The sequence below is a fragment of the Callorhinus ursinus genome, unplaced genomic scaffold (assembly GCF_003265705.2).
Source record: "Callorhinus ursinus isolate GAN/ISIS: 27379988/994484 unplaced genomic scaffold, GSC_fseal_2.0 scaffold2, whole genome shotgun sequence".
Lineage (NCBI taxonomy): Eukaryota > Metazoa > Chordata > Mammalia > Carnivora > Otariidae > Callorhinus > Callorhinus ursinus.
The window spans coordinates 33,002,668-33,029,289 of NW_027397064.1; the positions used below are offsets into that span (position 1 = coordinate 33,002,668).

The following is a 26,622-nucleotide window of genomic DNA, read 5'->3' on the forward strand; positions in this document are numbered from 1 at the left end:
GGGAGTCTGCTTCTCCCTCTGACCCTCTTCCCTCTCGTGCTCTCTATCTCTCATTCTCTATCTCAAATAAATAAATAAAATAAAATAAAAGATTAAAAAAAACCCGGAATCACAAAACAAAACAAAACAGAAAACCGGAATCACATTTTTCAGAAGACCTGATTTTTTTTTTCAGGAAGAATAAGATCACATATTTCCTCAGTTCTGACACTCGCTTCCCTCACCCCCCTGCAGTCTGCATTCCTGAAATCAAGATGAGTCTTACAGTGGATCCATGCATGTAGCATGATGGTATTTCTCCTGCTTAACAGGAAAAAAGCTGCTCAGCTGACTGTAAGGGGCTATACTTTGCTACAGTGGTGATGACAGGCACTTATCTCACCTGAATCATTTTGGTGTGAAGGCCTTGTCCCATTTCACAGCCACCATGAGTCACCAGGACGGAGCCATCAAGATAGATGTGGACTAGAGCGGCAGCCTAGGGGAAATAATTACACCAGTTTGGAAAATGATGAGGCCAAATGTTGCGGAGAGTTTAGCTGAGGTTGCCAGATGAATAGTTTTGCTTTATTGAGCCAATCTCTCAGTGTTTGCACTAGGGAAGAAAGCCTTTACAGGTAGCAACAGACAACCCCTGTCAAGAAACCCCAGACCGGAGAACCATCAATGTCAATGTATGAATGGTGGCTCATCTCCCCACCTACCAGTCCCTGGCCTTCTGGAGGCCTTGTGTCATTGCTCTGAGGCCACTCCAAAGCCTCAACTTGTACAATAGTTTATTATTCTTCTCTCCAGGCATGAAAATTCATTTTAAAGCAAATAGAACCTGTATGAGTAAATTTCTGGGCACAGACTGCCTGGGATACTAGAGGAGCTGGGAGAACCTTGAGATGTTTTAACGGTTTCCAAATGTTGCTGACCTTCAGCATTACGGTAGGGAAAAAGTATGGGTCTCATTCTGGAAATTCCAACTCAGTAGAAGTTTGGAGGTAGAGCCTAAGCATCTATTTTTTAAGCTCCCAGGTGATTTTGATGATTGGCCAGGTGTGGGATCCAACGATTTGGTCCAAATTCTTCACTTTGCACATGGGGGAACAGAAGTCTGGAGAGGAGAATGGCCAGACCCAGGTGCTTAGTTTGTGACAGAGTCAGGACTGGAACCCACAACTCCTAACTTGAGCCCAGTGTCCTCCACTCCCATGCCAGGCTGTCTCCTTCAAACTCACTGCTGTTGGCTCTCTCTGGGGCTGACTGTTCCAGTGGAAGAACCCACAGTCTGTGCAAGTGGCTCCAGGAATCAGGCCTGAGGAGGGAGGAGGCTGGCTTATGTTAGGTGGTTTGCAAGTTGCTGGAATTCTTCTTTACATCAATTCCTCTCTCAAGCTGGTGCATGTGGCCCAGCATCCTGCAGGTGCCTCCTTGGAACCTCGACCCCTGTGCTGATGCTTGTGCCCCTGCTACCAAGTATGGAAAATATCAACTAATTTACCTATGCTGGTCTCTTGAGTATGAGACTCTATTCTCAGGACTGTCAAGTTCTCTACAAGAACTTTTAAACTTTGTGTTTTCACCTTATGATAATCTAACGAGAGTACAGATAACCATGTAACAGTGAGTATTGTCACGTGCTTTCAGAGCCCATGTTACATTCTATGTTGATGATTGTACCACTAAATAGGACTACTTTAATTAATGGGGCATATCGTAGACAAGAGGTGGGACGGTGAGTCAGCACACCCTGCGCAGACATTTAGGATAAAGATTTCAAAATGCCTGGTACAGCAGTAGCCGGAACTATCATCATTTTGTGAGTGAGGATTGAGTTTTAAAGAAGCCATATCTTGGGGCACCGGGTGGCTCAGTCATTAAGCGTCTGCTTTCGGCTCAGGTCATGATCCCAGGGTCCTGAGATCAAGCCCCACATTGGGCTCCCTGCTCTGTGGGGAGCCTGCTTCTCCCTCTCCCACTCCCCCCTGCTTGTGCTCTCTCTCTCTCGCTGTGTCTCTCTCTGTCAAATAAATAAAATCTTAAAAAAAAAAAAAAGAAGCCACTACATTAAGTTAATGTTACTATTTTCTTACTGGCATTTATATTACTATTTTTATTTAACTTCCAGTTTTGTTTGTATTTTATCAAGGCATAAGAGCTATAAGAAGCTTATTCCTTGTTTTGAGATTATTCACAGTTAAATAACATCAAAATAAATAATGTAAGTGATCATTGAGAGTCCACAGAAATTTTCCTTTCAAGGGGGTCTTGCGTGTTATTGTAGCTTAAGAAGCCCCCCCCACCCCCCGGGGGGCAAGATAGCAGCTGCTCCAACCGGTGCGGTGCTCCTGGCCTTCCCCCCTTGCCCTCCCATTTTGCTCTCTGCCTTGTTCGTGGGCACTGAGGAAGGGTGTATCTGGAAGATAATCTGGTGAGAGACATTCATACCGTGAAGGGGGCCTCTATTCCTTCCTCGGCATGGGTTTGTTAAGGGGACATTTCAGAGGTCGATGCGGATAGAAGCAAAAAATAAGACAGAATCCAGAGCAGAGCCCCATGAAACACTGTTCAAGGTGACACTAAAAACAAGGCACACCAGTCACCAAGCTTTCACACAGTAACTCCAAGTTCCTGCACCAACAGGGTGGCTCTGTCTGTTCTCGTGTGTTTTTGAAAGCTCTGTCCTCAAATGACCCCACTGCTGCTACTAAGAATTTAGGAAAGAGAGAAAGAGATCCTCTTATTTCTCCCGATTCTCTCATGGATTTGAAATTAGACCCCAGGCCCCAGTGCTTATGTTTGGGGCCCTGCCCAAGGTCAGACCCCTCGAGCTAGACTTTGCCCATTGATCGCCTTCTGAGCCCCTGGTACTGTGTCGCACCTAATCTGCCCTGATACCTATGGAGCCCATCGCTTGCCTAAACCCGCTTTGTTCCCTGCTGTAGGAATCTGCCCCGGTTTCTTCTTTCTCCCCACAGGGGCCATCCCTAGTTGCACAAGATGGTCGTTTTCAGACAGCCAGTCGTGTGGAAAAGGGCTTCTGGTGAGAAGACAGACACCTCTCTCAACCTCACCTGATTGTAGTAGGCCACAGGGAACCCAACGGTAAATTTCATGGGGACCATGGCAAGCCCCCTCTTCTTCCAGTAGTTCTTTCTGTTAAATTCCTCTGCAGCCAGTTTCCTAGCAGGGAATGAAGATTTCTCCAGACATTCTTTCCAGCATCTTCTCAAGGGCTCTGGATTAAATGTCTGCTTGTAGGTTGTTTTGCTAATTGTCTCATACATGTTTATTTCTTTAACCTGAAAAACAATAAAATGGATTTTAAGGATATATGCTTATTCCATTAGTGGAGCATGGGTTTTTGTTATGTACCTGATATGAAGAAAGTTTTTTTAAAAAAGGAAACTATTTAAATGGCTATAAATATGCAAGTGCAAATATATATATGTAAACATCACAGTAACAACAATAACCACAATAACAATAGAAACTACTGGTGAACACTTCATCTGCTCCAGGCTGGAGGGTAAGTGTATTATCTCAGTTAACTTCACCATAACCATGAGAAATAGCAGCCCTGTCACAAGTTTTGTTAGTGGTGAGACAAAATTCTCCCCATTCAAAATTATTCTACCCCTACACAACATTTCCTTATTCTTAACTGTTCAAATTAGCTCCTCAAAATCTGGAGCTGTGGTGGAATGTTTGCACAAATGGCAATCATTTCATTCTCTGTATTCATGCTCTTAGGTGGTTTCACCCTGACTCTGGGATTGGCCATATGACTTGGTCTGGCCCATGGGGCAATACACATTAATACAGGCAGACACTTGTGGGCTTGCCACATTCTTGCCACTCTTGGGACCCCTGTGACCACCACCATGAGAACTAATTTGGGCTAGTCTGCTGGAGGATGAGACTCTGTGAAGTGGACATGACCCTTCTCAGCTGAGATGTTCCCCAGACTAATTGGCCCAGTGACCATCAGACATGTAAACGAAGCTGTCTTAAACCGTAAAACTCCGGCTGAGCTGGCTCAGACCAGAAGAGCTACCCAGCTGACCCTGAGAACCAGAAGAAATATTTTGTTTTATTTTAGTCCATTAAATTTTGTGGTTGACTTGTTACATATCAAAAGCTAACTGATACATGGATGGTGTACTTTATTTCTTTGTATCTACTTAGAAGCTGATATAATGTTATATGTAGATACTCAAGATATATTTGAATCAAAGCTGTTTCGTTTTTTTTTTAATTTTTTTAAATTTTTTTATTTTTTAAAGATTTTATTTATTTATTTGACAGAGATAGGGAGAGCGAGCACAAGTAGGCAGAGAGGCAGGCAGAGGGAGAGGGAGAAGCAGGCTCTCCGCTGAGCAGGAAGCCCGATGCAGGACTTGATCCCAGGACCCTGGGATCATGACCTGAGCTGAAGGCAGCCGCTCAACCAACTGAGCCACCCAGGCGCCCTCGTTTTTTTTTTTTTTTAAAGAACTTATTTATTTATTTGACAGAGAGAGACACGGTGAGAAAAGGAACACAAGCAGGGGGAGTTGGAGAGGGAGAAGCAGGCTTTCCGCGGAGCAGGGAGCCCGAGGCAGGGCTCGATCCCACCTGGGACCACAACCTGAGCTGAAGGCAGACGCTTAATGGCTGAGCCACCCAGGCGCCCCAAACCAAAGCTGTTTCGTTAGGGGGTTCTGACTTATTACCTCTTCAGGGGATAAGTTACACTGAGATGCCACAGCAGTTACGTAAGCTTCTACTACCACTGCAGCCTGGGGGAAGCCATATCCTTGGAAGGCCGTGTTGGATGGCAAATTTGTTTTGCAGGGCCTACCCCGGCACCGGAAATTAGGAATATAATATGCATTGTCAGATTTCAGCACAACGAACTCCATTACCTGAATTAAAGCAAAACACAACAAGACTTCACATCTATCAAATATTCAAAACCACTTAACCTAATTTTATCTCTAACTAGAACCCTTCACAGAACTTATCTATTTTGTATGACAAATATTCATGCAAATAAAGTATGACAGATACAGCTCAACTGGTAGCCTCTGGGAAAAGCATACTTCTTACCGACTCAGACTCATCCGGAGTGCATCCACCATTGATATAATATTCAACATCAGCAGCTTTGATCACACCATTGTTCATGAATCCTATCTGCAAAGTGATATAAATAAAACCACTTTCTCAATATAACCACGTTACTACACAAACACATGTGATCACAGTTGTTAGTCTACCTAACTTATGAACATGGCTCAAAGTGACAGTCACCAGAGGGACACTGAGGCTGATGCCCAAGTTGACTAGAATCCCAACAGAAAGTTCTGGTCAGTTGTAGGCAGCATCCAAATATTCCTGGATGGCATGGAATTTAGTAATTGTCCTTCCTGTTGGTTGGTTGGTTGGTTGGTTATCACTGAACGTTTTAGGCCGTTTCCTAAAATTTCTGATCTCACTCACTTTGTATTTTCCGAGGAGTGGGTGGCGGCCAGCAGTTATCAGCATGTCGTCACCATGCTCTAGAATAAACCGGATTGGGCAGCCAGTCCTATAGGAAATGACTCCGTTAATATGCTGGATGCTTCATAAATTGTAGAGACAAAGAGATGGGGAAGGGGGCTTGAGATAATCAGGCTTAGTGGTTTTTAATGCGGGAAGTTACATGCTTTAAACAACATTTCAGAGGTTTGTGGGAACATTAAAATTAAAAAAACACGATTACTATTATTATCCTGATTTAGTGATGTCTGAGAATTTATATATTGAAATGCTACATTATTTCATTATAAGTTACTTTCTTTTAATTTTTTAATATAACATTAAGGCATTGTATGATTATTTTGCTATTATGTGTATAAGTAGGTTATAATATTATGAACTTTACTTGGGATGTTAAAAGGAGCATTAAAATAACTGCCATGAGGGATGTTGAGGCTGGAAAGGTTGAGAACCCATGCTCTATTGAGCTCAGGCTCCTTTTCATTCAGGCTCCCTGTTCATAAAATGTCCATCAAGGACTCTGGCTTCTGAAGGAATGTTCTGAGTGCCTGCACACCCACATGTATAAGACAGCCTTTTCTATTGTTGGAAAGTGCCAATGAGCTAAGGTCGTTCACAGTTTTTCCTTTTGTAGCGGTAGCCTAGGATAAGTTAAGTTTGTCTTGAAGATTTATGAGAGGTTTAGTAGTTATAAGGTTCACAAAAGTCACGGCTATTCCTGTGTCTGGCTACTCCATCTGGATAATGCAGAGGCTAAGTGAACATTCCCAGAAGCAGCAGACCCTGGTTTATTTCATGACAAAACATGTCCCTTGTAAGGTTAGGGTTTTGACCCTCCTTCCACTCAGGCAATCTCAGCTTGATTTATTTTAACATTTTAAAACATAAACATTTTAAAGAGTTAAAGTCAATGAAAAAGTAATACATGGTTACATCTGAGTCAAGGCACACAGTGATTACATCTATTTTACACAATAATCTTACAAGACAAGTAGATATTATTTTCACCAGTTTATGGGTGAAGAAGCTGAGGTGGCTTGTCAAGGTGACCTTGTGAGTGAGTGGCAGTTCAAGAGCAGGACTAGAACACAGATCTTCTGGCTCAGGTCCAGTGTTCCTTCCCCGACCTGCTAACCGCCCCCCCCCGCCCCCAAGACAAAAGGCTGTGACCCATGGGACGGAAGCTGGGGTGCAGGACCAGAGGACACAATGGTCTCTGCAGCACCAGGGCGGCTGCCGTTAACTGCTGCTACCACGACTCTTACTTGTTGGCGGCTACGGCACCGATGGCTGCTAGCACAGCAGGCTTGGTCACTTTTCCCCCAAACCCTCCTCCAGTTCTTTTCACATGGCAGGCGATTCTACTCCTTGGAATGTTTAATGCTACAGCCACAAATTCCTGCAAGAGGTAAGTCCCCGAAGCCACGTAAGTGCAATCTGATAGTTTATTTCCTCACCTGTGTACTTCCCCTCTGCCTAGTTGAAGAAACCCCGTAATTCAAGAAATAGAACATTTACTTAGAACAAATACTTAGAACATACTTAGTTCCATAACGTAGAATCTTTAGAGTTGTGCAGCCATCACCATAATCTGAGAACATTTAAGTGTCCCCAAAGAAACCCTGGATCTACTGAGCAGTCACTCCTTATCTTCCTCTAGCCCCGCCAGTACTAGGTCACTACTGATTTACTTTTTGTCTCCATAGATTTACTGTTTGAAACATTTGATATAAACTTAATCATACAATATGTGGTCTTTTGTGACTGGCTTCTTTCACTTGGCATAATATTTTCAAGGTTGTTGAAAGCATGTTGTCCATGTTGTAGCATGTAACTGTACTGCATTCTTTTTATGGCTGAATAATATTCCACTGTATGGATATACTATACTTTGTTTACCCATTCATCAATTGATGGGCATTTGGATTGTTTCCACTTTCGGCTATTGTAAGCAATGCTGCTATGAACACTCACGTATAAATTTTTGTGTGGGCAGATGACTTCAATTCTCTTGGGTAGATACCTAGTCATGGAATTGTTGGGTTATGTAGTCACTATCTTTAATATCCTTAGAAACTGCCATGCTATTTTCCAGGCTGTGCCATTTTTCATGCCCATCAGCAATGTATGAAGGTTTCAATTTCTCCACATCCTCATCAACATTTGTTACTGTCTTTTGATTACAGCCATTCTAGTGGATGTAGAGTGGTATCTCATTGTGATTTTGATGTACATTTCCTTAGTGACAAAGCTGTGAGCATCTTTTCGTGTGCTTATTAGTCATTCATAGACCTTCTTTATCTGTTCAAATCCTTTATTGGGCCTGCTTTAGATATTGCCCCGGGGTTCTGGGCTGTGGGCTGTGAGCACCCTGTACCCTCATTACCTCTGGGAAATGCCTCATGAAGTTAACTAATTGCACCTTAGAAGGTATTGATGATAGATAGCAATGGTAACCTGGGACATACATTTTATCCATTTGGAGCCCAGAGCTGCATACTCTCTGTCAAAAGAGTTCAGAGGTGATCTTTATCACCTCCCTCAATTTATAGAAAAAGATACTGGTGCCCGGCAACTTGTGGGTGATCACATAATTTTTTAGGGGCAAAACCATAACTCCTCACTCCTCTGCTGTCCGCTTCAGAACTTGCAACCGTGGAGGCCACAAACAAACCCCAGCTCAACATCAGTGCCCTCAAGACTTTCATTTTGCCTTGAACAGCAGCTTCCTCTTCCCACTGAGCCTATCCACCCCTGCAGGACCCCAAGGCACCAACTCACTCTGCTCTACCAGGAAGCCCTCAGCTTTCCCCCTCAGTGATGCTTGTCATTACTCCTCCTCACAGCACAACTGTTTAAGTAACCCCTGTGCCAGACACTATTTTAGAACCAACATCTCCATATCACAGAAGAGGGGAATGTCAGAGGATTTCCTTTACTTGCCTGGGTGCAGCAATGCCTTATATTTCAACCACTGGAATAGGACTGGAAATCACCTGCTACTGCACTGGAAACATAATCTCTTTAAATGTGCATCACCAGTGCATGCAAACATTAAGACAGAGAAGTGACACCAATGAACCACAGGGGAAGTTTAAATATAATACTAAGGCTGTGACCTCCCTGACATTAGGTTTTACACTATCAATTGTTATAAGGGTAAGATAAATCTTGCACATGTTTTGAAAGATAACAAAATTTTCATTTCTTTGAAAAGTCTGCCCTTTTAGGGAAATATTTGCCCCATTTTCTTCATTCTGGACTGTATCTTATGTCAAATATACAGAGAGTTTGAGTCACAGGAGTGGAAGGAATCCAAAGTTCCCCAGAGCAGAGTGCCTGGTTGTAGGGCCTTATAGCACACCATTATCTGGAGTCTCATTTCCAAAAATATCCTGTTACCTGCACATGGCTTGGAAACTGTGTTCCAAGGTATAGCACCATTTCTTTATCTTCCTGCTTTGGGATAGCCAGGATAGTTTGTGTTTCCGTGTAGAAATGTTCCTGCCCTTCTACATGGGCCTCACCTGTAAGTCATAAACACAGGACAATGCTTAGTTGAAAGTCCCAAGCTGGGGGCTCTCAGTGGTATTTTGTTTATGAGGAGCGTGTTGCCTTAGCTTATGGAGAGCTGGACTTTATATCATTTGGTAAACTACTTTTTTTTAATTAAGACTGATTGGGCACAACCAGCTGTATGACCCTGGGTCATTCACTTCCCCTCTCTCGGCCTCAGTCTCCTCATCTGTTGAGTGGGGGTGGCGAGATCCATGATGTGCTGGACTTGAGCATACAGACTAACCTGGCCACACATCCAGGTGCCACCATCTCTGGTGAATTTGGCCAAGTTATTAAAACCTCATTTCCTCCTCTGTAAAACAGGGAGGGGGGAGGGTAGTAACAATATGTATGTCGGTCTGGTGATGTCAGGATTATTGAGTCACGAAGATCAGTAGATGGTGAAAGGACACAAAGGTTTAAAATGGCAGAGCTGAGGTTGTTTCTTTCCCTAAAACCAGCCTGCTCCTGCTGGTTTAGCTGAGATTTTTGCTTGCTCAGTATACCCTTATCATTTTCTAGGTCATACCAGAAGAGGCATTTGGCCCTAGTTTCAGTATTTGGAAGGCATTTTTACTTTAAAACGAAATAAAATACTAAATACCTCAGTATTTTTATTTTAATGTATGTTAACTATAATTCAATTAAGAATAACAGCAACAACAAAAATTAGCCAAAAGATTCCTGTGCTGTTAAAATAAGTGAGGAGTTATTTTTGCCAGGAGTCAAAGGATTTCTTGAAATTATTTCTTTGGACAACAAAATGTAAGTCATGCAAAAAGTCCAAAAAAAAAAAAAAAGCTCTCTTCCAGGTTTTCATAAAAGATTAAAAGCTTACAGAACACTCTATTCCAACTCTTTAGAAGAGGGTAATAGATTCTGTGAAAATTACTATTTTCTCTTACCCAAGACTGGAAGTAATTTTCTTTAAAGAGCTGTGTTTCTCAATCCTGGATACACCTTAGGATCATCTGGGGAGCTTTTAGATAAATACTGATGCTCTCACCTTGTACTCAAAGTTCTGATGGGGTGGGATTTGGGCATTGGTATTAAAAAAATCAGGGCGCCTGGGTGGCTCAGTCAGTTGAGTGTCTGCCTTCAGCTCAGGTCATGATCCCAGGGTCCTGGGATGGAGCCCCACATCGGGCTCCCCGCTCAGTGGGGGACCTGCTTCCTTCTGCTGCTCCCCCTGCTTGTGCTCTCTCTCTCTCAAATTAATAAATTAAAAAAACTTTAAAAAAATCATACTAACTAGGTCTTTGCCAGTTCAGTAAATCAAAGCAGACAAACAAATAAACCAACAAATAAACTATAGTATCAAGATTGGAAAAGATAAATAAAACTGTCGTGATATGTTTGTATATACATAAAATTCAAGAGAATCTACAAGACTATTAAAATAGTAAGTGAATTTAGTAAAGTTCTTAGATATAAGATCAACATATAAAAGCTAATTGTGGCAGAGGGCATGTGATGTGATGAGCACTGGGTGTTATTGAACACTACATCTGAAACTAATGATGTACTATATGTTGGCTAATTGAATTTAAATAAAAAATTAAAAAAACTAAATAGACAAAAGCTAATTGTGTTTTTATATACTAGACATAAACAAGTAGAAAATTAAATAAAAATAAATGTCATTTAAAACAGCATCATAGGGGCGCCTGGGTGGCTCAGTCATTAAGTGTCTGCCTTCAGCTCAGGTCATGGTCCCAGGGTCCTGGGATCGAGCCCCACATCGGGCTCCCTGCTCCACGGGAAGCCTACTTCTCCCTCTCCCACTCCCCCTGCTTGTGTTCCCTCTCTCGCTGTGTCTCTCTCTGTCAAATAAATAAATAAAATCTTAAAAAAAAACAGCATTATAAAACACCGAATACTAGTTATAAATATTAAGAATGATGTGCAAAATCTCTATAGTGAAAACTACGGTTACTGAGAGAAATTAAAGTAAACCTAAATAAAAGGCAGCGTCTATCCTGCTCATGGATTGGAACTTAATACTGCTAAGATTTCCAGTCTCTAAGTTGATATTGTTTCAATGCAGTTCCAGTCAAAATCCCAGCAAGTTATTTTTAGTGAAAATTGATGAGCTGATGATAAATGTATATGGAAATGCAAAGAACCTATAATAGCTAAGGTCATATTGAGAAAGAGTTAGCAAAAGGACATTACACTCTCAGATTTCAAACTTAAATTAGAGTTACAGCAAGTAAGACAGTGTGGTCTATTACAAAGATAGATAAACAGATGAATGGACTATAATAAAGAGTTCAGAAATAGAACAACACATATGAAGACACATGGAAAACCATAAAAGCTGCACTGCAATTCACTAAAGGAAAAGATAGTTTTTAATAGATGGTGCTGGGTCAACTGGATACCCACTTGAAAAAAACTGAACCTTGACCCCTGTGTCATACCAGGCAGAGAAATTAATTTGAGATGGATCATGGACCTCAGTGTCAAGGCTAAAATATATTATTAAGCTTCTAGGAGTAAACATAGAAAAGTATCTTCATGACTTTTGGATAGGCAAGAATTTCTTCATGGGCTCAACAACACTGGGCACCATAAAGAAAAGACTGACAAATTGTTCTACATTAAAATCAAGAACTTTTGTTCATGAAAAAGAATAATGAGGACGTTGAACATGCAATCCACAGGCTGGGAGAAGATATGTGCAATACTTAGAACCAACGAAGAACTTATACCAAAAACAAAGAAACCTATAAATTTGTAAGTAAATCAAGTAATTATTATACTAATTATATTAAAATCAATTATATATAATTATAGCAACATAACATATTAATTATCATTATCACTTGTAATTAATTAAAAAAAACAGGCAAAAGACTTGAACAAATATTTCACAAAAGCGGACCTAAAAATGGCCAATACATGTATGAAAAGGATTCAATATCACTAGTCATCAAAGAAATTCAATGAAGGGCGCTTGGGTGGCTCAGTTGGTTAAGCGACTGCCTTTGGCTCAGGTCATGATCCTGGAGTCCCTGGATCGAGTCCCGCATCGGGCTCCCTGCTCGGCAGGGAGTCTGCTTCTCCCTCTGACCCTCTTCCCTATTGTGCTCTCTGTCTCTCATTCTCTCTCTCTCAAATAATAAAATCTTAAAAAAAAAAAAAAGAAATTCAATGGAAACCACATGAGATAGTACTCCACCAGATTAGATAAAACTAAAAAGACTGATGATAACAACAGAAAAATGGAAATCTCATAATTGCTAATAGGAGTACAACTTGGAACAAAATTTTTTTTTAATGTTTGGCATTAACTACTAAAGGTAAATATATAAAAAGCACTATTATTTAGCAATTCTACTCTTGGGTATATTTCAATGGAAATGACTGCTTATGGCCCCCAAAAGATATGTAAAATATTATAGAAACTTTATTCATAACATCATGTTGAAAAATAGCTGAATAGTCCATCAATGATAGAATGGATAAATAAATTGTGGAATTATTTATACAATGGCATACTCCTAAACGATGAAAAAGAACTACTGATCAATGTTACAATTGGATGAATCTTCCATACACAATGTTGAATAAAAGAAGTAGGCACAAAGAAAGTTATACTGTAAGATTTTATTTGCATGAAGTTCAAAAGAGGTAAGACTTTTCTGTAGTGATAAAGACCTTTGGGAGAGTTACTGATTGAGAGAGAGCAAGAGGAAACTTTCTGGGCTGCTGGAAGTGTTCTCTATATGTATTTCCAAAGATTTTATTTTTAAGTAATCTCTACACACAACGTGGGGCTCGACCTTACAACCCTAAGATCAAGAGTTGCGTACTCTTCCAACTGAGCCAGCCAGGCGCCCTGGAAGTGTTCTGTATCTTGATGTGGGTAGTGTTTACATAGATTTGTACAGATACATAAAATTTCAAACTGTAAACTTATTTGCGCATTTAAAATTTTGATTTAAAAATCACACTAGGGTTGAGAGCTCTGCCTTGAAGTTTCAGTATTTCTCAAACCAAATGACTGAACTTAGAGTCTTCAACTTCAGAGAAGTTACTTTTCTGGCCCAAGACCACTTACCTTCAATGATTTGATCAACATATTTAAAGGCTTGCTCTACATTTCCTTGCTCAACTTTCTTTTCAGTGGAAAAAAATGAATTGTGCTCTAGCGCTTGCTGCAAAGGAAAAACAAATAACCCAAAACAATAAAAAGTTTTGTTTTTTCACATCCTAATAAGCCATTCATCCCCCATCAGACTGCTATGCTTTTGCTTTATCAGATATTCACACAGCACAAGAGACGATCTGAACAGTGTGGGGGTCAGCAGAAACTGGGGTACGATGGACTACAGGCCTTGGAGACTCAGTTTTGTTCAGGGCTCCGAGAGAGGGCTGAGGGGACAGACATATCTGAACAGACATAGAGGGCCTCACCCTCTAGGTTGCTGAGGGATGACCTGAGGCAGGTGGGTATTCAGGTGCCAACTTTATGGTGTGAGTGCGGAGTGCGGTAGGAGGGTTGAGAGAGGCCAAGGAGGAGGCTGGTGGAGCTGCAAACGCTCAGAAACGGCCTTGTGTGGGCGACCTAAATTAGGCGCTGAATTGCATGGAATTAGGACAGTTAGAGGTGGGAGAGGAAATCATCTGAAGTCAAGGGCACCTCAGAAAGCAATAGTTTGAGGTTGGACTCAAGCTGAGGAGCCAAAAAGAGAACAAGGTCAGGCTGGCTGGGGAGCAGGTTTTCTATCGAGAAGCAGCGGGATGAGCTTCAACGGTAAACTGAGGCTGGACTATGAAAGACCTTGAATTCTATGCTAAGAACCTTTTCGAGGGGGACATGACCGTGTAAGGAAAGTTACCTGACGAACACTGAGGCTTAGAAAAGTTAATGTGGTGGGTAGACAGGTTGACATGGAGTACAAGAGCCTCTTTAAGCGGTAACTGTAGTTAAGTCTGACAATAAATGGTGAGGTCTGGGCTGGAAAGGGTGTGATGGGGGTGAAACTGCGATGGAAAGAAAGGGGCAGACTTAAAGGCATCTAAAAGATAACTGGAAAAGACTTGAACTTGGCAACTCTTGGGAAGAACAGAGGCGAATCAGAGGATATTGAAGACTGCAGCCTACTTGGCTGGGTTTCATACTGCTCATGTACCCACCTATTCTCTCTCCCTCCATCACATTTAATAAGACAGAACACGGGCTTAGCTCTTTGCCAAACCCTGGGGCTACAAAGCACCATCCCCCCATTAATAACAGCAACTAAAACAAAAATAATAGCAAATATTTACTGCATGCATTCCATGTTTCCCAGGTGCTGTTCTAGGCATTTTACTTGGGTTTTCTCCTCCAACCCTCACAATGACCTTTTCTGTAGGTGCATTTATAGTTCCCATTTTACAGCTGAGAAAGTATGAGGAATTTAAGTAATTTGCCAAAATTTCCTTGCTATTAAGAGGCCTCCAAAAGATGGAGTCAGGGTACAAACCTGGGTTTTCCGTCTCCAGAGCTTGGAGGCAGTGGGCCAGAGACAGAGGACCCAGGCTGTAATTCAGTAAGTGTTACAACTGTTCTCAGTCCACAGTGCTCTGGATTTGCCCACTGGCTAGTTTTACATGAAGTCATAAGGACATTCCTCTGGTGTTACTTATCTGTATTCGGAGGACATGCCTTAGCAAGAGACAATGGGAGAAGTGGTCACCAGAAGGAAGGGGAAATCCAAGCAGGGAAATTCTCAGTATTATGTCTCTAGGTGCAGACTGCTAGAGCCTTCACTCTGAAACTATAGATAACACTGAGTATAGATGGAGCCCAGATTATACTATTTTGTGACTCCACCAGCTGAATTCTGCCAGAAGTATACCGCCCTAGTCATTCTAGAAGACACGAAGTGGCCTGACTACCTCTATTGTGATAATCCTTGGTTCTATGTCTTCATAAGTGATCTTCACTTTTTTGGCCACCTCTCTTGCATGAGCAGAGGTGTCAGCAGCCACAGTGCAGACGATCTGACCCACGCAAATCACCTGCAGAAAAGCCACATGTCACCATTAGCTAAGACACAGAATCATTAAAAAAGGAATTAACTGTTCCCACATTCTTACATTTACCCACTGGGTTCTTGTGACCAAAAGAAAGATTATTTTCTACCTATGAGAATAAATTTTTTTTAAAGATTTTATTTATTTATTTGACAGAGAGAGATACAGCAAGAGAGGGAACACAAGCAGGGGGAGTGGGAGAACCAGGCTCCCTGCACACCCAATGTGGGACTCAATCCCAGGACTCTGGGATCATGACCTGACCTGAAGGCAGATGCCTAACGACTGAGCCACCCAGGCACCCCTACCTATGAGAAGAAATTTAAAACACTGGACTGAGTGGGATTTAGAGGGTACAAAAACTGGGTGCAGAATTTGATTACCTGGCTTCTGACTATCTTCAGGTACATTCCTCACTATTCCCATTTTGCACACTTTAATCCAGTCATCCTGAAATTCTGTTGGTTCTTTTAATGTCCTATGCTCTATATTGCTTCTATGGTTTTCACAATTTTTTTTAAGAAGCCGTCTTTACAGGGCTTATGGCTTATGATCAGAGTCTCAAAAGGGTCCACAATTCAAGAGAGAATTTGAGAATCACTGATGTGGAGTCCTTGGTTCTCTGTAAGTCTTTGTGACGTGAACATGAATCCACAGATACTAGAGTCATAAACAATAGTCATTTTGGTGTTTCTAAATGAGCATTTGAATAACAGGCCCCATACAAATCATACACCTCATTCTGCGCATAGAAGACCTCTCCTCGATGGTTATTATCTCCTGGAACATCCTCTGCTGTTATCACATCAACACCTGGAAGGGCCAGGGCTTCTGAAACATCAATTGATCTGGGAGGGAAAATTCGAAAGTGCACATCAAAGTTGCAGGGGTGAGTTCAGGGTACAATATAAATGATTCCTCAAATGCAGGGAAAAACTACAATGGACCTCATAACTAAATCATGGGACCAAATTCTATGTTGAAAAGTGCCAATGTTTAGCAGGTGTTTGGACTCTTGGCATTAGTTTCTTTCAATAATTTGCTTAAAAAAGGACTGATTTCCACTCAGAAGAGGAAATGAATATTCTTAGCTGATTTAAATATATAATAAGGTCTCAATTTTATTTATTTATTTACTTACTTATTTAAAGATTTTATTTATTTATTTGGCAGAGAGAGAGCACAAGCAGGGGGAGCGGCAGGCAGAGGGAGAGGGAGAGGCAGACTCCCCCTGAGCAAGAAGCCCGATGCGGGGCTCGATCCTAGAACCCTGGGATTATGATCTGAGCTGAAGGCAGATGCTTAACCGACTGAGCCACCCAGGCGCCCCATAAGCTCTCAATTTTAATGTGAAATTGTGAATGCATTCCAGTAATAAAAAGAAACATCTTTTATTTCCTTACATGATCTTTGCATGAGCTCTGGTGCTGGTGGTTACAGCCAGGAAGAGTTCTTGGGCAATAGGGGGCATGTCATCACTAAATACAGCCTCCCCTGTGGCATGTTTGATGGCTGATTGGTGCATGACTGGGTGGCCGACGGGGTCTTGCAGGGATTGGTAGGGAGCCACACACTGTCAATGAATAAAGCAGTTATTTTACTTCCAGACATTCTCATGCACTGAAAATTGGATCTGATATATCTGGCTTACTCACATGTCAAGAAAATTATAGGCAGTTGGTATCCATATCTGTGAGTCAAAGTTAATAAATGTCCATTGAGTACCATGGTAAGAGATATATTCTGGCTATAATCTACCCCTCACCTCTCCAAAAGGAAGACACTGTTCTCATCGTTAAAGATTCTACAAGCTTGTAAGGGTATCATGATACACACAAACACACATTAAAATAACATGATCAACTTCATATAGCAATAAAGAACAGTTTATACAGCTAATATGGTGCAAAGAAAATACACAAGTTCTTGGGGGATTTAGGACGGCTTTATTAAAGCAAGGAAGGCTTCCTAGAAGTAGTGAATGTAGAGTTAGGTTTTGAAGAAAGGACAGGCATTCACTAAGAAAAGGAGAACATTTTAAGCAACAAAACTGAAATAGTTGAGGAGGGACATTTAGAATCTAATTCCTTATGAAGCCTGGAGTAAAAGCAAGGAAGCTAAACCAAGCAAATAGTGAAATTGTATGTGAGTGACAATGGGTAATGTTGGCTGGCTTTGGTAGACATGGCCCTTACAAATAATTAAAAATATAGCTATTGAAAAGAGGGAGATATATGCATAGTGCATGCATCTGAATGCACAGAAAGATTAAAAAATAAAAAACTTTCCCCACTGACCTGGAACATCTGAATTCCTTGGGGTGTTTTTATGGGGAAATCTTCTAGAGCACTCATGAACCTTTCTGGGATATCAGGAAACTTGTGGGGATCCTGAAAAGAATATCATTTCACATTTAACTTTACATTCTGAGTCACTAGCTTGGAGAAACACATGGAGAAATAGGTTATCCGGGGCGCCTGGGTGGCTCAGTCGTTAAGTGTCTGCCTTCTGCTCAGGTCATGATCCCAGAGTCCTGGGATCAAGCCCTGCATCAGGCTCCCTGCTCCGTGGGAAGCCTGGTTCTCCCTCTCCCACTCCCCCTGCTTGTGTTTCCTCTCTCACTGTGTCTCTCTCTGTCAAATAAATAAAATCTTAAAAAGAAAAAAAAGAAATAGGTTATCCAATTTATTCTCCCAAATCTGCTGGGAGAGAGCCCTGAGCTTCGAGCTCCCTAGGCTAGCAGCAGCATGACTATATCTGCTCATGCAAACAGGAAAGTGAATGCTATTTCTAGGAAGTGGAGACCTCCTTTATGACCAGCTCTCCTTTCGAACGGGTGGAAATATGTGCACTTCCAAATAGAGGCTGTGCTTTCAAGTCCGGGCCAGTCTTCTGGGCATATACCTCAAAGAAGCAACTGAGGGAGCAGACGAAGATTAATCTACGAGGACGTTCAGCTACAGATCATTTGTCATAGTAAAGAAACTAGAATTAACCTACATATCCAATAAGAGGGAACTGACTAAACAAATTATGGAACATCCATAAGATATAATATTTTGCAGATATTAAAAATAATTTTATAGGAGTGTATTTATAGACATTAAAAATGCTCATGAATTATAATTAAGTGAAAAAATGGATCACAAAAATTTATGTACAGTATGATCCCTTTTTCTTGTTAAAAAAAGAAAAAAGAAATATATATGTATGTATTCCAAATGTTAACAGTTTTTATGGTAAGATTATTGGCTTACAGTTGATTTTTTAAATTTTTGCTTCTCTGTTTTTGCATTTTCTATAAAGATAGAATATATAATCATAATCTGTAAGAGAACATATGATAATATATAAGAATAGAAAACAAGAGACATATATTTAATAAATTATATGTAATAACATTAGATATACACAGATTATATACATATATACTGAATATATGTAATAAATAAGTGTATACAATAATTTATAAAGAGTATTATGATAATGCTACTAATAAATAATGTTAATAAAAATGATAAAAAGGGACTGGCTGAACTAATAGAGTAAAGCTTTCAGCCTTAAAAGAAATGTGTGTAGCCATTTATCTGCCATTTTTGGGTCAGCTCACGACTTGTCATGGGGACACTCATAGTCATGGACCATATTCTGAGAAACACTGCCTGTGAAGGTCATTTTAAACTAGGCTAGGTAAGAAAAAAAACAGTTAAAAAACCAGAAGCAATCTAAATATCCAAAAATAAGGAACAGATCAAATAATGGTTATCCATAGACACATCATGCAACCATTATGTCATTTTGTCATGAAGAATATTTAATGACACTGAAAGCTGTTTGTTACTAAGTGAAACAAGCAAGCTATGCTAAACAGTTCTATAGATATATATGTGTGACATATATATACACACATCCATAAAGAAGAGCTTAGAAGGATATACACTGAAATGTTAGTAACAGTTATCTACAGGTGATGGGATTACAAAAGATTTTCTCTTCCTTTTTGGCTTATCCACATTTTCTAAATATTAAAGAAGGTATTGTTTTAACAAGAAAATTTTCTTTAAAATAGGAAAAGATGTTATAATTTCATTACTGAAAGCTTTTCATTCCTGTAGATCAACTTGACATTGTGTATTAGTATTGTCACACAACCTATAGGACAAATGTAATAGCAAGATTGTCCCCTTCCCAGCCCAGGAGAGGAGGAGAAGGGAGAGGGCAGGAGAGGGACAGAGGAGGCTGGGAAGCACCACGCTGCGGCTCCATCCCTTCCCGATACCCTTGCTGCAGTAGGGCAGGAAAGGGGAAGTCCTTCATGTGCAGACTCACGCTCAGAATGTCAAGGCACTCAGAGGCCCAGAGAAGTCACTTACCATTTTATTCAGTCCTCGCCTCACTCTGAGGTAGAATTTGAAGAGTAAGCTGATGGTGAGGGTTCGCCTATACCCTACCATGCCACCCTCAGCTGCTGGCGGAATGTGAATCTCATCCAGGACCCATCGGCAGGCATCACTCAGCATGTGGTCATCCCACGGCCTCGTAGCAAAATTAAAAAATTAAAAAAAAATGTAGTTATAAAATTAAAAAAATGAAAAAGAAAAGAATGTAAACACGTCACAGGAGAGGGGAAGGCAGACTAAACTGACAGAGCAAGGGAAGAAGGAGAAAATCTGTATTCATTTTTGAAGTCTGTACAAAATACCCTCTGATATATCACTAGCTTTCTTTAGAATCTGCTGCAGTGGTTTCCGATTTCCTTACCATCCTCCTTTATTATTATCTGTAACTCCATGGCCTGGGAATGTTGACTTTAGCTCAGAGAGCTGGGGTAACAAAGTACTAAAGTCAGAGTTTCCCAAGATCTGGAACTTTGTCTTGTTCATCATTGCTGCATCGCCAGCAAAAAGGCCATGCCTGGCACTCACAGACAGGCTAATGACCAGCAAATGACCCAATTATTGGTGATAGTTGTAACATTTTCACAAATGAAAGTTTCTACAGAAATGTTTCGAAAGCATTGACTCATTTTAGTATCTGAGAAAAAAAACTGCATTAAGTTGCATCGCACGGTTGACAATGAATATTTTGGGTAGATAAAAATTATTGTAAAAGCACTGGTGGGAAGAATTTTTAAAAACTTAACTTTCCAAACACTAGAAGCAATGAGAGTGATAGGAGGAAGGCCATTTAAACTTTTAGACTATTTCATCTTCTTTCTCTGGTCTAAGGACATTTTCAGATGTCTTAGGGTACAGTATTAGAAACATTTACTTATTTTGCAGGTTAATTAAAAATGAAAATTTGATGATATTATCTACTCAGATTAATTTGTACATTCATCTTATTATAGAAACTGCAATAAAAGAATTGTATCTTGAAAAAGGTTGGCTTTTGGGTGACTTTTTCTTTAAAATTCTTCTGCAGTGCTTAAATTTCCTATATGATTATGTAATATGTATGTAATCAGAAAAAAATTCTCCAAGTGCTATTTTCATTAAAATATTAAAATACAAAGTCCTGAGTTTCATATCCAGATGTGCTGCGACATACCTCCCAATGAGCTGCTTGCACGTTTGGCTTGCAGAGACAACAGTGGGGCCAACGCTTCCGTAGAACATTTTAAGGTCCTTAATCGTGTCTGTACCATCTTCAAACTTCACACTCATGCCGGCATTGACAATGGCAAAGGCATTCTCCTGACGTTGGGCCAGCCGGAGTCCTGAAAACCGAAAAACACTCAGGATATTTAGTGTTCTTCTCCATTGTCTGCTGTATAGCAACAACTCTGATGAACAGCTATATTGAAAAGGATCCTGTAAACAATGCTTTTGACCACAGTGGTGGCTGTGAGTACTGGCTCACATGCTTTACAAGTATTAATATTTTATCCTCAGAGCAACTGTCCTTATTTCTAATTTACTGATGAGGAAACTGAGAGGTTATGTAATGTGTACAAGGTCATAGAGTAAGTGGCAGAATTGGGGTTGAAATCTAAGCAGTCTGGCTCCAGAGTTGATGGTCACCTACTTTCAAATCTGAGTCACCACATGTGGCCTCAGGCAAGTGATTTGAACTGTCTGGGTCTTAATTTTCTTTAAAAATGAGAAGGTTGGGTTTGATCAGATGGTGCCTCCAGGGCTGTTGAAAGGGGTAAGGGAAAATCAGGAGGTGTGGTGCCTCTCAGGATGAACTACAACACCTCCACTTTTAACTGTTTTAGTTTGGCATTCTACGTAAGTTTCATGTGAATGAAGAGTTTTACTCTTAAAAAAAAAAGGTTCGAAACCACTGGATCACATGGTCTTCAAAGTGCCTTCCAGATTTCAATCTCTCATTCTAGGTTTAATCTCATTACTACTATGAAATATTAGAGCCACGAAGTAGGGGAACCTCTTTGTGTGGCCAGTGTCTTGGTGGGGGTAGGGGTGCCACTATGGACCCTGCCAAAGATAAAACACTTTTGATTTAGAAAGCAAAAGTGATAAAGAGATGCTTGAGACACACTTGATCCTATTTAGTCCACTGTACTGACTGGTGGGGACTTTCCTCCCTATTCCTGTTGCCACCACCCTCATGCTCACCCACCTGAATTACAGCATGACTGCGTTAGCCTCTTAACTAGCCATTCAACCTTCAGTTTCTCCTCCAACCAGCTTATCCTCTATTTTAGATTGGCATTCCTAAAATACCATTCTCATTAAGATTTTACCTTGCTTTAAAGCCTTCAAAGATGGCTATCTGCTAGGACATGTGCAAACCAACTCCTTGATGGAACATTAGATCTGCTTGGTGATGGAGCCCCAGCCTCCCTCCCAGCCACATCTCACAGGGCTGCCCCAGCCCCTTTGCCCTGTTGTCTGGCCTCCAACCTGCCATTCCACCTAGCCCCCGCCCCCAAGCTGTTCTCCCGCCTGGAATGAGCACCCACTTCTCTCTACTGATCTTTGCTCTATCCCAGCTGCTTTCCGTCCCTTTTGAGCAACACCAAAGGAGGGCTTCTTCCTGTCACTGAAACTGCCCTGGCTCTTTGTGCACCTATTCCCTGTCTGAGATGATTAGCCATTTCCAATTTCAAGCCCTTCCTCTCAGATCTAGAGACCTTTGAGGACAGGAACCCATGTCTTATGAATACATGGAGTGTCTTCTGGATTCAGCACCGTGCTTGGCATGTCGAGTGGTAGGTAGTTAATACATAAATAATTTTATTTAAAGTGATTAATAAATGTTAGTTGATTTGGAAGTATCTTTATGATCATGAACTTTAACTTGCTGTAGATGAAACTGATTATAAATTTACTCAATCTTGGCTAAGATGAGTATTTATCTGAAATGAAAAATTCAACTCCTCACACAAAGGGCTCTCTGTTTGCAGAGAGATAGGGCCCACAGAAATGTTATTCTTTTTTTTTTAAAAAAATTTATTTCAGTATAGTTGACACACAATGTTACATTAGTTGCAGGGGTACAACATAGTGATTCAACATCTCTATACTTTATACTGTGCTCACCACAAGTGTAGCTCCCATCTATCACTCTACAACATTCTTAGAATATCAAGAAATTTTTTCCTTTAAAGTTCTTTTAAAAACAAAAGAAAAAATGAATATAATAATAATGAGTATATAACACTGAATGATATTTGGGTTATTTTCATCTTTATACAAAAAAGTCATATTTTTTTAAATTTTATTTTACTTTTTATGGAGGAAGGGAGCCACAAAGTCAAAAGTGTCTAGGGTCCAGGAAAGTCACAATGTTGCCCTGTTATGAAAGCAAATCAGATGGTCCTCTGAGAATTTGCCCCTTCCTAAGAGCAGCCCCAAAGTCTCCCTGCAGGGTAAGCTGAGTTCCCTCTGGGTGGGCAATGAGCCAGGAAGCCTTTACCTGAGTAGAGTGGGGAATATACACAGATAACACAATCTCTTCTGATTTAAGGCTGGCCTCAGGTGATCTCTCAAGGAAATGGCCATTTAAAGGAATCTGCTGTTCTCCTTCTATTAGAGAAAATGACCTTGATTAGAATGAATTTATCGAACAGGAGAATACGCAGCAAGGGATAGGTGTGATGCATCTGGTGGAAAGAGAGAGTGCAGGCTGGAAGCCAGAAGATGTGGTTTCTGGTTTCAGCGTCCAACCTGGGTCACCTTAGGCAAGTCACAGACCCTTTTGGGGCTTCTGGTTCCTCATCTGTAGAACGACAGGGCTGGACCAGATAATCTGAAAAGTCTTTTCTGGGGGTGCCTGGGTGGCTCAGTTGGTTAAGCGTCTGCTTTTGGCTCAGGTCATTCTCTTGGGGTCCTGGGATCGTGCCCGGTGTTGGGCTCCCCCCTCAGCAGGGAGTCTGATTCTCCTTTTCCCTCTGTCTCTAACCCCACTCATGCTTGCTCTCTCTGTTTCTCTCTCAAATAAATAAACAAAATCTAAAAAGAAAAGAAAAGTCTTTTCTGGTTCTTAGCACCCATTATACACCACTCGCAAATTTTGGCCTTGAAGAACTTTAAAGCTATTTGGAAACAACATAGTACAATGTGTTTCACAAGTGGGAAAACTGAGGCCCAGAGATCCAGAGAGGTTAAATGATCTGTTCAAAGTGCTAGAGATGGGACAAGTGGCAGAGGTGAAATGCCTGATATATAGCTTTTTTTTTTCTTAAACAGTTTACAATACTCTTATTTGATCCACTGTACTTTTTAAAATGTGATTTTTTCCTTTACTTTCCTTCTTTCCTTTTCTTTTTTCTTTTTTGAGAGAGAGGGAGAGCGAGCATGCATGTGAGCTGGGGGGGAGAGGGAGAGAGAGAAACCCAAGCAGGCTCCCTGCTCAGTGCAGAGCCTGAAGCAGGGTTCAATCCCATGATCCTGCGATCATGACCTGAGCTGAAATCAAGAGCTGGATGCTCCACTGACTGAGTCACCTAGATGCCCCTAAAGATGTGATTTTAATCAAAGAGGGGGTATCTTACATCAATAGCTCTATGAATAATATGCATTTATTGTTATTTCACTAAGTTTAAATAATTTTCCCTTGGCAAAGCTCAAGCTGTCTCTGAATAAAGAGAGAAGTAATGAGTAATATGCCCCACAAACTTGATTTTGTTTAGAATGAAAAGTCCTAGGGGTGCCTTGCTGGCTCATTTGGTAGACATGTGACTCTTTATCTTGGGGTTGTGAGTTTGAGCCACACATTGTATATAAGATTACTTCAAAATAAAGTCTTAAAAAAAAAGAATGAAAAATCCTGTAAGAAAAATTTCCATCTTTATAAAACTTTGAAATGAAATGTGCTATAAAGCTTTAAAACTGCAGATATACATCTCATTTAAAAAATACTTTGATACTATAATTTGGACTGTATATAAATGTGGCCAAATAGTTAAGAAAAATTCTCAGGTGCAGTAACTTATCTGATCTACAAGATATAGAACATCTGAGAACAGGATAATTGATCTCAGTTTCATCCTTACATTAGAGGTAATCTAGATATAGCCTATATATTTGGTGAGTCTAAGTTAGATATACTTGGGTTCCTAATTCATGGTTTATCAAAGGAGCTACATAACTGACAGTGATAATTATAAAACAGAATGCCTAAAGCTTATCTCTTACCTTTAAATATCAGATTGATGGTAGCATTTCCTGCTGCTAAAATGGGATTTAGGTCAGAAAAATTAGGTCTGCTCACCACATGTCCTCCTAAAGTCTAAATAAAAAAAGATAACATTTTTAAGCTAGTTATTTGACAAATAAGGAATTATGTGCACAGGGATCTTGTGTAAGTTTTAATTTTTTAATTCTCTTGTTTCATAGAATGATCTGGTGCTGGTTTTAGGGCAACTAAATAGAGTCAGGCCACATATTGTGCAAGATTCCCACCCCTGACCCCAGTTCAAACTTATTGCTTGAGAAAATGTTCTTTTTCTATGTGCAAAGAGGAAGAAAATTTCTTTGAGAGCTGACCCTAGTATGAGTGTCCAATAACATGGGGGCGGGGAGTGGGGGCTAGACTCTGAGCAAACTCTAAAGAACTGGAATATGTAGCATTCTCATTCAAAATGCTTGCTGTACTGCTGTGGGGTAGAATTCGTCTCTGTTACTCCAAACCATCAATAAAGTTGCTTCAGACATAGATTTGAATGAGAAACTTTGAGGGGATGGTGGGCAAGGGGTGATGTTGAGAGGAATAACCTGGTCCAAAAAAGAAACAGAAGATGCAGAAGGTGGAAACACATCGTGAATTTTGAGAACCAACAGAAATAAGGGCAGAGACAATCAGGAGAAATGCCCCCCACCAAAGTCCCATTGAACTACCCATCATATGTGGAATGGGCAGTGGTCCAAACCAATTACTCTTAAATCTTAAATAATAAGGAAACCTCAATAAGCTAGACAACTGGGGGGCATCAAAGAATAGATATGTGGGATGCACATGTTAAGACACTGAGCTCAGTGCAAAGGTTTAAGACAAGAAACAGCCATAAAAGAGTATTTTCAAGATGTAGGCTCTTCTTACTCTACCTTGGATAAGACATATTTCATAGCCTGTTAGAGCTGGACAGTCCATTTGGTTGAACTTTAACTTTTCTTTTTAAGATTTTATTTATTTATTTGAGAGAGAGAATGAGATAGAGAGAGAGAGCATGAGAGGGGGGAGGGTCAGAGGGAGAAGCAGACTCCCTGCTGAGCAGGGAGCCAGATGCGGGACTCGATCCCGGGACTCCAGGATCATGACCTGAGCCGAAGGCAGTCGCTTAACCAACTGAGCCACCCAGGCGCCCCGGAACTTTAACTCTTAAAATGAAAAAAATAGTGGCTTAAAGAGTTCAAATGGCTTCTCCAGGATCATACCATTCATGGGTGAGAGGCTGGGTTTAGAATTTGGTATCTTCAGACTCCAGTACCATAATCTTGTGATATAATATGCCATTTCTCACTTAAGACACACACATACATGCAGTGTGGTAACTCTCACTTTGGGCAGATACACACACTCACACTTACATTGTAGGGACTTGTTCGACACTGACTGGGGATTCCTCTTCAGAGTAATGTTTGCTAAACTGAACACACTGTGTGACTGTCTATAACTGTGGCTTCTTTCATATCACACTAGGGTGCATACCGCCATATTCCTTATCTGAGCTCCAGCAAGTGTCCTCAGATGCTTCAGGAGAGCACAGTAAGTCTTAGTCTTCTCCTTTGGTTGCTCCAAAACAGTAAGATATAAGGCATCATTCAACTGGGCCAGGATGCAACCTGCACCTATTGTCACTCCTGAAAATAAGACAGTGGGATATAAACTGAAGGTGAATTATAACAAGATGTATAGACTGCACAGAAATAATCTTTCAAGTATATCTTCTCTTTTTATATTAACTTAGAAAAATGAAAGGTAAAGATATTTCTGGCAATTTGCTTTATTCCCAAATATTAAGTACCAAATTTTTTTTCTCAGTCATGTATACAATCATATGTGCCATACATTTCAGGACATACCAACCACAGATATCTGAAACTCATTACTTTGTTA

General features: G+C 40.6%; 1 protein-coding gene across 1 annotated transcript in view; it reads right to left on the bottom strand.

Moving 5' to 3' along the window:
- The window catches only part of LOC112835703 (aldehyde oxidase 4-like), a 52,597-nt gene that overhangs the window by 12,912 nt on the left and 13,063 nt on the right, over positions 1-26,622 (bottom strand). The window contains exons 9-26 of the mRNA XM_025887305.2: positions 26,215-26,366; positions 24,702-24,795; positions 22,981-23,090; positions 22,608-22,615; positions 20,647-20,832; positions 19,470-19,632; positions 17,394-17,486; positions 16,500-16,669; positions 15,833-15,944; positions 14,959-15,081; positions 13,136-13,232; positions 8,914-9,038; positions 6,777-6,910; positions 5,473-5,560; positions 5,080-5,166; positions 4,704-4,895; positions 3,063-3,290; positions 383-478 (exon numbers count right to left, since the gene is read on the bottom strand). Coding sequence (XP_025743090.2) covers positions 383-478; positions 3,063-3,290; positions 4,704-4,895; positions 5,080-5,166; positions 5,473-5,560; positions 6,777-6,910; positions 8,914-9,038; positions 13,136-13,232; positions 14,959-15,081; positions 15,833-15,944; positions 16,500-16,669; positions 17,394-17,486; positions 19,470-19,632; positions 20,647-20,832; positions 22,608-22,615; positions 22,981-23,090; positions 24,702-24,795; positions 26,215-26,366 — 2,258 coding nt within the window. The remainder of the gene's footprint in view (positions 1-382; positions 479-3,062; positions 3,291-4,703; positions 4,896-5,079; positions 5,167-5,472; positions 5,561-6,776; positions 6,911-8,913; positions 9,039-13,135; positions 13,233-14,958; positions 15,082-15,832; positions 15,945-16,499; positions 16,670-17,393; positions 17,487-19,469; positions 19,633-20,646; positions 20,833-22,607; positions 22,616-22,980; positions 23,091-24,701; positions 24,796-26,214; positions 26,367-26,622) is intronic.